General features: G+C 37.5%; 1 protein-coding gene across 1 annotated transcript in view; it reads right to left on the reverse strand.

Moving 5' to 3' along the window:
* The window catches only part of sema4ba (sema domain, immunoglobulin domain (Ig), transmembrane domain (TM) and short cytoplasmic domain, (semaphorin) 4Ba), a 64879-nt gene that overhangs the window by 6741 nt on the left and 45835 nt on the right, over positions 1 to 12303 (reverse strand). Inside the window, exons 5-13 of the mRNA XM_079621517.1 lie at positions 11895 to 11993; positions 11123 to 11234; positions 10407 to 10526; positions 9285 to 9442; positions 4197 to 4378; positions 3602 to 3752; positions 1612 to 1822; positions 935 to 1050; positions 354 to 511 (exon numbers count right to left, since the gene is read on the reverse strand). Of these exons, the coding sequence (XP_079477643.1) occupies positions 354 to 511; positions 935 to 1050; positions 1612 to 1822; positions 3602 to 3752; positions 4197 to 4378; positions 9285 to 9442; positions 10407 to 10526; positions 11123 to 11234; positions 11895 to 11993 (1307 nt within the window). The remainder of the gene's footprint in view (positions 1 to 353; positions 512 to 934; positions 1051 to 1611; positions 1823 to 3601; positions 3753 to 4196; positions 4379 to 9284; positions 9443 to 10406; positions 10527 to 11122; positions 11235 to 11894; positions 11994 to 12303) is intronic.

The raw sequence follows: 12303 nt of genomic DNA on the forward strand, positions 1-12303 counted from the left end.
GTGCAACCAACATGCACAGCAATAAAACCAGGAAAATATGTCAGAGGTCCCCTGCAAACCTTCATGGGATGTGTGTCAAGGTCAGAAAGTCTCTAAAAATATCAGATAATTTGTCAGGCAAGTTTGTAAAATGTTATATAGTACATTCCACTCAAAAACCTATTTGACAATAATGCTACACTCACAAGTAATCAAGGTGTAAGGAAACCTTGTTCATTTATGTACGTGTGTTTTGTGAAAATAATTTATTTGTTTCGTTTTAAACTGTATTTTAATACTTGTAAAATATAAGTATAAAAGTATACTAATTGCAGTGCAATAGATGCTAGTACAAGTGTTGGAAATATGCTAACCTCTTAGTTGGAGCATGTTTGATATTTGAACACTGCTTCCCTGTCCAGGCACAGTAAGGATCTCTAGACAGCACACACTCTCCACAGCTCTGGTAGTTGGAGCAGTTGGCAAGAGGGATTTCAACCAGCCCAGAATAGCTGGACACAAACAACAGTCCCTGTTGGAAATGCAAAGACATCAGAAATTAGACACTTTCTCAGGACGGACTCTTCTTAGGACAATCTATCTACAGGACAATCAAACGTCCAGTGTAGAAAGACGCTTGAAAAACATACAGTAAATGCTAATAGATGATAATTGCAGAGACAGAGGCAATAAGCCTTTTTAAAATAGCTCATATGGCGTAAGATATACAGATGAAGTATAGACTGAGTAGTGTAGACAGAGCAGACACTGTTTGTTTCCCATCTGTTCACACATTTCCCCAGAGAAGAAAACAGGGACGCAATTATCTCCCTCCCAGGCCTCACTATCTCTACGGTTGAAGGGTCCTTTTTCCGGCCGCGCTGTCATTTCACTAATGCATTATGTTCTTCAGCATGCATAACAAGTACAAAGAAAGTAAATGAGTTTAAGGGACCTTCTCATCATCCAGTTCGATGTGTTGTACAGAGAGAGGCTCGGGGAAAATCACCAGCTCTTCAATGATATACATCTTGTGATTAACGTTGATGGCTTTGTGAATCCTGCCATCATCTGAAACGAACACAAGTGATGTGAGACGAAGCTTTCATGATTTTTATAAAGCATAAGAATACATTTTATATTGTTAGTAGTATTTCAAGATTAACACTTACTGAACTGAAACAAAAATGTGAGTATCAAATGTGTTTGATTAACAATTATTGAATTGAATTGCATTGCATTGCGCCCAATTAAATCTACAGAGCTTTGATCATACAAACCAAGCATTTAAATATCATCTTAATAAAACATTATTGTGATTATAATAAGAGCCGGATGTATCAAATATCATACTCACAGCTTATTTCATAGATCTTTCTTTGTGTTTTTTAGAAAATTAGTAAATGATGACATTTTGGGGTGAATCTGTAGTTACGAACCAGCATGAATGTGTAAAGCAACAGATAAAGTCATTCTGCCTGATATAAAGGTTTGATTTCCCAAGTCTAAACTCCTGGACTTAAAATCCCTTATAGTAAAATCTTAATGGGGATTAGGGCAACAATCAAAAAGCCTTTAATGCAGGAATATTAGTATAAAATCAGATTTGCCATGGTGTATCTAAGACCTCACCTGTGCCGATGAAGAGCACGTCGTAGGTCTTGTGAAGAGCCTGTACTCGGTGCACAGCGAGCTGCGTGTAGCGCACGTTTCGTTTGAGGAGCAGAGGCTGGCTGCGAATCACGCTGTCCATCAGGAAGTGGTCCTTCACGAAGTTCAGCACTTTATCAGGCATGTGCAGAGAGGAGGAGATCCGTTGGGCACGGGCCGCGTCGGTGATGCACTGCAGGAAGATGGAAAAAGATGCTTCAGAAACACTGCACAATATCCAAATCGCTCTTTTTCTCAGTGAGTGGTGTTTGGTGAGTGGCAGCTTGATTATGCCAAAAGCAATGTAACTTTCAACACAAACACCAACGTCAAGTCAGATTGGAAGTGGAAGGTCGGTAACACTTTAGGGTCCAATTCTCACTATTAACTAGTTGCTTATTATTAACATGCATATTACTAGGATATTGGCTGTGTATTAGTACTTATAAAGCACATATTAATGCCTTATTCTGTATGACCATACCCTGGACCACAAAACCAGTCACAAGTTGCACGGGTATATTTGTGGCAAAAGCCAACAATACATTGTATGGGTCAAAATTATAAATTTTTCTTTTATGGCAAAAATCATTAGGATATTAAGTAAAGATCATGTTCCATGAAGATATTTAGTACATTTCCTGCCGTAAATATATAAAACATTAATTTTTGTGAGTGAATGCAGCACAATCGCGAACATAAATGGACAACTTTAAAGGTGATTTTCTCAATGTTTAGATTTTTTTTGCACCCTCAGATGTTCAAATAGTTGTATCTCGGCCAAATATTGTCCTTTCCTAACAAACCATACATCGGTGGAAAGCTTATTCAGCTTTCAGATAATGTAAAAATCTCAATTTAAAAAAATTGACCCATGTGACAGGTTTTGTGGTCCAGGGTCACATATTCTACATCCTTTAATCCTACACAAAACCTAAACTTAACAACTACCTTACCAACTATTAATAAGCAGTAATTAGGAGTTTATTGAGGCAAAAGGCATAGCTAATTGTAAGTTAATAGTGAGAATTGGACCTTAATCTAAAGTGTGACCCAAAGATCTTGTACTCAGACGACCTGAACTCACGGTCAAATAATCTTTGCGTAATGCTCCCTAAGAATGAAATTTGTTAGCTAGAATTGGCATGTGAAAATCTTATTACAACCATTGCCCAGTATAGAAGAAGTTCTATATACAAGTCACAATAAAATCAATGTAGTCAGTTCTTATTTTTGTAGGTAGGATTGCATTTATCCATGAATCATTATTTTTTTTAGCCCTCATCATTTTTTATCAAACATCCTCTCCCCGACGCAACAACATCTCTTCTCTGATGACGTGTGCACCGTTGCAAGAACGGGACAGTAATCTCTCCCTTCCTGCAACCAGTCACTCAGCAAAAAACGACAATGATCCATGAATCAATTCCTTAAAGTCCTGTCCTTATTTTTTTCTGGTTCGAGAAACCATTTCACTCGAATATACATCACAATCACAATGTTCATTTCATGCCAACTTTAATATAGGCTACAAGATAGTTTAGAAGAGATGGGTCAGTTTGGTCAATTAGTCGTCCACCAACAAACTAGTTTGTTGAGATATTTTTCGAGTATCTTTTTTCGCTGTTTCTTCTCTTAAAGGGATAGTTCACCCAAATATGTATATTTCTGTCATTATTTACTCACCTTCATGTCATTCCAAACCTGTATAACTTTCTTTCTTCAGTGGAACATAAAGAAATATATTCTGAAGCTTTGCTTTAGTTACCATTGACTTCCATTGTATAAGCAAACATTTCTCAAAATGTTCCACAGAAGACAGACTTGGAATGACATCAAGCTGAGTAAATGATGACAGAAATTAAATTTTTGGGGGAACTTTCCCTTTTAAGCACTGCTTTTTTTTCTTTTTTTCCACGTTCGGGTCTGTTGCGTTCCATCGAGTTGTTTTTGAACATAACACGAAACGTACCGCTCCGGGTCTGGGTTCTGGCACTTGGTGGTTGTAGGTGTACCACTGCTGCGTCTCCCGATTAACTTCCCGGTAACGTCCATTAAACGCCTCTTCAACCTGGTCCATGGTAAACGCACATACAGCTGAGCTTCCTGAAGCGCCTTTGTACCTGTACACACAAACACAACACTCATTACAATCAGTCTACATATGCATATTCATCAAACACATGTAAAATAACAACCTCACTTACTCGCACCTTAAAGACTCAGAAACAGGAGCTGAGTGCACACAAAATGCAAAAGCGTCTGATTTAACCTCAGACATAACAGCTGCGTAGGCGGACACAAGAGGGAGGCTATTCTGAGTCTCGCTGACATCTCCTGCCTGTCCTGTCTCTTTTGCCCCATGTTAATGCACTCAATCAATACCCACAACTCCCACACTAAGTACAGCAAAAGGAGTCTGGTTGAATGCCAGGCAGGGTTCAATAACAGAAATGAACGCTGAATTTCTTCTTTTTCTCCAAGGTTTAAGAGGAACTCAAACATAGCCACAATGGTATTCACTGTATTCTAAATGCAATTTCAGGAGATATAGCGTAATACGTTACCACTGTGAGGTGAAGACGCCATAAAACACCGTACTCCTCCAGGCCTCTTTGCTGGGGGTCAGAACAAACATGTCCTGGATGATGTTGAAGGGGAACCCGTCGTCGGGCAATGAACACAGGAGCTGGGCTTTCAGAAAGGTTGTCCATTTCTTTTGAAGAACCCTCTCTCCACCTTTATCACCCTGTGGAAATACAGATAGAAATCAGCGTTATTTTAGTTTTATATTATAGTATTTATCCATAGTTTTCATTTAAGTTTAAGTCATTTTGTTAAGTGCTTTTGTAATTTTTATTCAATTTTTTTTATATATATATTTTAAGTTTTTCATCATATATATATATAAACACAGCTTTATTTAAATTATCAAAAACTTTTTTTTTTGTGTGTTAGTTGACAATGACAACCCTGACAAAAATGAGTCCTGTTATATGTTCCTGGAGCTTAACTGGTAGCATATGGTTTGATTCCCTGGAAACACTCAAAAACTGGCCAAATGTAAACTCTGAAGTTGCTTTGGATAAAAGCGCCTGCCATAAATGTGAAGGTAAATTGAGGAGGATATGTGCTAAGACTTGTCATGAGCATTTCTGACCACGAGAGGGAACTAGAAGCTGCCGTCGATTCCAACAAGCTGGTGCGTCAGCCAATGGAAATGCTGATTATGATGGCAACTTTCTCTCTTACATAAAGAGTTTGAACTGGACAAGGACTGCAGCTTCTATCACATGTTGTGCATTAAGACTGAGTGCAACAGTGTGTTTTTGTGATTGAGGCCCTGAGGGGTGTACATGCCTTAACTTTGGTACTTTTAAGTCCCTTTAAACAAAACAGGCAGAATAATTCACGGGCTTTAACGTCTATCAGAAGAGAAAACACAGCCAGTTATGAGAACTTCCCCATTAATATTATAGATCTGTTTTGCTGTTTAACATAATACTGCAACTTAATAAAAAAGAAAAGACGAAAGGGAAAATGTGATTGTTGTTGTGATATAAGGAAATGATGTAACTAATTCTTGGATTATAGACAATTGCTTAATCTGATACTGATTTGACTTCTCCCTTTGTTGTTAAATATGATGCACTATTCGCTATGCTGTAGTTCATAGTAGTGTAATATTGGTTTAAAAACAAAGAGGCAAAGTGATCTAAAGATACAGTTAGGAAGAAAAAGTTATACTGGAAACTTGAAGGAAGGGATGTTGGATAATAAACCCTGTGACACAGGTGAAGAAGAACAAAGCCACACCATGAATCAACTAAATATTTTAGTTTTTCAGGGCAGCTTTATATTAGTGTCAACCCTCGCTCAGGCAGAACTTCATACTGAACACCTGAACAAACAAATGGCCGGAGAGATACAATCAAAGACGAGAACAGAAAGAGAAGTTTGGGCAAAGAGCAGGGCAGAGAAACGGACAGATAAGAAGTGGCCTGAACGACAGCACGTAAAGCAGAGGTCCCAAAAGCACAATTTTTATTCATCCATCTCAGCTGCTCTCCAAAGAAAATGAGCTTTCCTTTAATTATAATATTATTGTAATCCAGCACGCAGGACAACGCCTTCCCATACCAGCAGGACCGGCAACAACACATTCCAATAAAATCTTTTAAAGGGAAACTCCCACCCATCATTGAACAGCAGAGTTAGCACTGTAAACCTACACTATAATCCATGAACGAGCATCAAAATCATACAGTAAATGTTCTTCACAATATCGTATAAAATTGCTAAGCTAATTAATCCATAATTACTTTATTGCTTTTGGTCAAAGGTTATTTTAAGCAATAAAAAAAAAGGTTAAAATCATTTATATTATGTAATCGCATATTAATATACAGTATGTAATACATATATATTTTTAATTATTATTATTTAAGGGGTAATATTATTTTTGAATGAAGTGCAGTGTTGGGGAAAGTTATTTTTTTAAAGAAATGCATTACAATATTGCATTACTCCTTAAAAAAGTAACTACTTTGTTATTTTTTTTTTATGGAAAGTAAAGTTACATTATATTTGCATTACTTTTTCTTACCAGGGTTTGGTTAATAAAGTGAGATTAAATACATAAAGTATATTTGTGTAATTTAACAGTTAATTATTGCAGATTTGCAATTCATAGTTTTTATTAATTTTGAGGAATATGAATCTGTTTTTGTGCAAGCGAGATGAGTAAATGCATGCTCACATTTATGTATTTATGTATAATTTATATATGTACATCTATCTATAAATATATACATTTTGAAGAACCCTCTCTCCACCTTTATCACCCTGTTCAAATACAGATAGAAATCTGTGTTATTTTAGTTTTATATTATAGTATTTATCCATATTTGTTCTAATTTTAGTTTAAGTTTAATTTTGTAATGTGCTTTTGTAATTTTTATTACATTTTTTATATATCTATTTAGATAATTTTTAGCATTATTTTATTAAATTTTTTAATAATTTTAGTACTTGAGGTTACAACTTATTTTTATCAGTAAGTTGCCTAAGCAACATCTTTAATTTAAGTTTTTCATCTTTATATATATATATATATATATATATATATATATATATATATATATATATATATATATATACACACAAAATATACCCATATATTTAAGGTATTTCTACAATGGCAGAACAGTGGTAGCTGAAAAGTGCACCTTTAAAAACTTAAAGGAGAAGCTTCCACATACTGTATGCCATTAATTTAAATTGAAACCAAAGGATCTGCTCATTGTCATTCTGAGTGTACACGATATGGTACGCTTTCAAATCCAAACCCCAGGTGCAATTCAGAAAGAATCTTAAAACAATAAGGAACTGTTGCAGCACGCAAATGGATAGTTTGACATGCATCACAGTTTCCACTGGAATTTGACATGGTCATCTGTGCAAAAGTGCACCAAAGTATCCATATTATAGGTGACACGTGATTGAAGGGTAAAGTTAGGAGTCAAAAAGAAAAGAAACCAAAATATAGAAAGAGCAGTGGAATTGAAATCATTCTCAGACTTCAAAAGCAAGACGAGAAGGCAAATGAATCTTGCAGATGTTGCACTCGGCTCGTGCACCGCTCAGAACAGACAGGGTCAGTGCTTTAACCCAACTGGCAACGTAGAGACTCTCTTAAGATTCAGATCACTCCTTGTGCGCAAATGCACCGATTTGAGATAAAGAGCATAAGCAAAGGAATTTTTTTTTTTTAAATAATCAAAGATGTGATAGGAAAGGGGTTGTGCATCGGCCCGTGAGCCTGGCTTTGTTGCATGTCACATCACAGAATGTACGACAATTAAGTCCACTAATGGGCTTTGCAGGATTCATTACGTTTGTTTACTATATGAGAGGAGATAAGGTACAATACCAAGAAAATGCAGCGTATAAACATAATCATTGCATTCCCTTCCTCATGGCTGGGCTCCAGTGGATCTGGTTGGAGGAATATGGGGCATGCTAAAAAGGGAACCTGGGATAATGTTTAAGGTAGTGGATGCCAATAAGCAGGACACATTCCCCTGGCATTGCAAGCGTTTAACTGTCAGGAGGCATTTCATGCAGCCTGTGTGATAATCCATATTACAAGGCAGGAAGACTGGAGTGCGTGAACCTTCTATCGGCTGCCGCTTGGTAAATTAGCTGGTGTGAAAACGAAAACCATTAGGTCATTATTCTTAGGGAAGCTGGTTAGAAAAGCTTATTTGAATGAGCTACATGGCCATCGCTGAATGTTTCTATTCATCACTGCGTTTGAAAATACCGAGTGGTCAAAGTTACCATAGCACTGTTAGCATCCTGCTAGTAGATGCCATAACTACACTATCTGAACCCAAAAAGCATTTTTTCTCCATTGATTGACATTCAAAATTGTTTCTATATTTTGACTAAACTGTTTTACACTGCAAAAAAAAAGACAAACGTAAAATTTAAAAACAGATTTTAGACAGTTCTTTTCCTATTTTTGCAGCGTTAAACAAAGTTTCAAACAAATCCAGCACACAGTTGTACGTCGTATCTGTGTTTCGTTTCGGTGGAGTGAATGATTCAGTGACTCACTCTTACAGACAATTACTTGTTTTTTTAACCATGAATTAATCATTGGTTTGAACGAATTGAGTCATGATTCAACTGCTCACTCATGAAGAGAATCACTTATTTTATTCCTGAATGAATCAGTGTTTTGAACTAATTGTTTGAGTAAATGATTCAATGACTCACTCATACAGACAGATCACAAGTCACTGATTCATTCTTGAATGAATCAGTAGTTTGAACAAACTGGTTAAGTCAGTGATTCAATGAATCACTCAATAAGAGAGTCACTTGCATCGTTCCTGAAAGATTCAGTGTTGTGAACAAATCGTTTGAGTGAATGATTCAATGACTTGCACATTCTGCTATCACTGCTTAGTCTGTCTGAAACAAACAAACACATGCAAGCAGAGCGATACAAACAGTGTTGCTGTTGCATTCATATATTAATGATATATTAGCTCGTTTCCCTTTTTATTCTCTAGTGGAGAGTTTGGTATTGTGCACATATGATTTCATCGGCCAATAAGTCACACAGCATTTATGGTTTTGGTGATAGGCCCAAAAATAACTGGAAGCACCCATAGGATAGCTTTCTACAGGTATTATAGACCTCTTTGAAAAGAACTGTGAAGAATGAGTGTTTTGTGTGTGTGCAATGCGCATTTTCAGCTGCCCCTCAAGTCAACAGATGAATGCTAATATTTGCTGAGCAGAGATAAGAATTGGAGGCGGACCAAGTAAAGGGAAAGCTCTGCATTGAGGAATGTGTCTTTGAAACACAAACCTTCTAATCTCTCTGAAAGGCAGCGGACCTCTCTCACCTCAGTGTGACACATGAAACGATCACACGGCCATGTGAGCACACACACACAATGTCCCACATATGTGCACTAATATTAACATGCACAAACATAGTGCCATATATTCCTTTACACTTAATTGGGGGGAGATTAAATGGTGTGTGTGTACATGCATGTAGTTGGAGTATTGCTGTATCGAGAATGGCCCTTATCCAACTCCCTTCAACAGTGTGTTTACACCGAAACGCCCCTCACCTTACACACGCGAGCGATGCGTGACACAATGGTGTTGTCAAAGAAATCGAACTCCTTTCCCGCTTCACTGAAGAAGAAGTAAATCTTATCATCATCGCCGACTGTGTTGCCTTTGGGCAAACTCTCCTGAATGTAGGCTGAGCCCACAAAAGCGGGGTCTGTGGGAGAAATAAAAACAAGTGTCAATCCACGCCACGGACAGCACAACGAGACAGCAGCTTTTTAAATAATGTGGACTTTATGTCACAAATATAGCCACTGGTCCACCTGAAACCCCTTTTGTATGACAATCTTTAGTTGTAGTTACCAGTAGAAGATCTTGTGTTACACTATCAAAGTGCTCAGGATCGATTTTGCACATGCGTCTCTCATCAACTTTGCCACTTATGGCAAAATATTAAGCTATTATTCAGCACTCTTTAGTAAAGTGAGAAGGGTTTGACTGTGTAAACTGAAACTGAATTGATTTGTTTTGTTCTCTGTAGTCTTGCTTTATATGAATAACTCTCTGCTGTGCCAAAATCGCCTCTTAATGGTAACTTCAGGGGGACTGATCCTTAAAGAGAACAGAATTGGGAATTGTGCCACTTATAGAAGCATTTACTCGCATGCTGTTTGCGCTGTTGTAGCGTCCGAGTCACTTAAAGTTCACCCAAAAATGGAAATTCTATTTTAAATATTAGATGAAAAACTTCAACTTAAAAACTTAAAGGAAAATAAGTAGAGTTGCCTTCTAATTGAAATAAATAAGTCGTAGTACAAAAATGACTAAAACTAAAACAACAATTGGTTAAAAAAAATTATTTAAGGTATACTGAAAACGACTGAAAATATAAAAATGACAGGTCATTCTATAAAATTATATAAATAATACTACATTTGGACTGATTATGGAGGGATAGAAACCTCTCAGATTCCATTCAAAAATATCTTCACAAGTCTTGCAGGTTTAGAGGAATGGCATAAAGGTGAGTATGATAAATGGCGAAGGTGAGGAACAAATTCCTTTAAGACATTAGCGCCTGGTTAAACTGAATTGCGGGACATTAAATAGCATACTGTGCACAACTGTCGGTGAATCTGCTCCATTAAAAGCAGGTCTGTAGTGGATGTGGCTCTTACCTTGAAGCCAGTTCAGTGAGTTTTCAGTCTTTAAGGCTGTGCCCTGGCCAAGGCCATTTTTGTAAATGATAGGTTCGTTCCCTTGGAAGTTACTGACTGTGCCGGCATACAGTTCTCCATCTGTAAAACCATAATTCAAAAGCAACAGACATTAATGAAGCAAATCAGGAAAGGGTGTCGTGAACTCTACTTTTTGTAGCACGTATAGAGTCGGCATGATCTATAAGAATGCACTTAGACCAGTGTTGTTATTGTTAACTAAATATATATATATATATATATATATATATATATATATATATATATATATATATATATATATATATATAAAACCTTTTCGGATCATTAAAATAAAGCTGAAATCAAATAAATGATTACTACTAGATCAATAAATAAATATTAAAGTAAAAAAACTGAACCAAAAATTAGAAAAGTTGCCTTGGAAACGAAGAGTGCGTTCACACTTGGCAGATTTGATTCGATTAAAACTAACTTTGGTGCGATTGCTGTGTTAGTGCGGTTCATTTGAATAAGTGTGAACGCTGTGAAAATGAAGTCCTAAGTGAATCAGGATTCAATGTATCATTTTCTTTTTTGGTCCAGACCAAAAGAACTGAACTACAAGTGTGAACACACCCTAACTGAAATAAACAAGTTTAAGTTTTATACAGTGATGCCAAAATACTGAACGTTACACCAGTTTTTGTAGCACGTACCAGTTATGATGGCCGTGGACTTGTATTCAGGGTTGAAAGGGCACCGGCCTCGACCATCTTCGGTGACGATTTCTCCCATTTCACTGCGCACCAGGGAAAAATCAGACGTGTTCTGGAGGGAAAAAGACACAGGGACATTCTTGTAAAGACAGCAAGCACTGTCTCTTGTATCGACTGCCCTGACCGCTTACTGCCTGTGCAGAACTAAACAAGGACCTTATTTTGCTGAACAGAACGTCATGTTATTGCGATAAGTCTGAGGAGATAGTAAGAACATGGTGAACGCACTCAAAGCGAAAGGATGCTGTGTGTCCTATCGACTGTGTGTGGGCCAAGGATCCTGATAAAAAGGATGTTTGGAGGGAGTTGCGGCAGGACACACTTTCTCGTTTGTGTCTTTATAGGGGCATAAAGGTAAAGTGTAAATCTGCAAACCATTTCAGGGGACAGCTGTCACAGAATCAGCTTGTGTATGCAAAGTACACTATCCTTAAGCTTCAATCTTAGCGGTCCGTGTCGACCCCTCAAGTGCACAGACCAATCCAGGCATCGTCTCCAGAGTGAGGGGTCTAAGTAAAGTGCAGGGCAATAATCATTTCTCATCCGAACGGTATTTACCCTCGGGGAAAGCGGAAGAGTGTATTTCTGAGGACATTTTGATTGACTGAGTAAATTACATGGATAATTAATTCCTCCCCTGCAGTCTGTTAAAAGCATGGATGGAGGTGGTGAAATCCTGCAGCAGAATAGAACAAAATGAAACGGTACTTACGATGTACGCGCAGCTAGGGCTGAAAGCATACGTTCCACACACGTACAGGTGAGTGCTGTTCACACGCAGTAAAATCTTGATGTAATTGAAGCAGTCAATCTGGAATAAGAAAGAGAAACCAAAAGGAAATGCATAAGAGAGGGAGAGACAGACAATTATTAAGACATGTGACAGTTATTAAAGTGATGGGCATAGATGCACCTATTAGATCACGTGCGCTGCATCCGAAATCGAATACTTCCCGACTATATAGCATGCGGAAAACAGTACGCCAATAGAGTAGAATATCCGAATACATGGTATTTGAAAAAAAGTAGGCGGAAAGTCCCCGAACTATCCCATGAGGCCACGGGAGAGGATTTGTGAATGGAGTTGAAACGACGCAACTGACGCTGGTAGGTCACATGAT

Source organism: Phoxinus phoxinus, assembly GCF_949152265.1.
Source record: "Phoxinus phoxinus genome assembly, chromosome: 8".
Taxonomy (NCBI): Eukaryota; Metazoa; Chordata; class Actinopteri; order Cypriniformes; family Leuciscidae; genus Phoxinus; species Phoxinus phoxinus.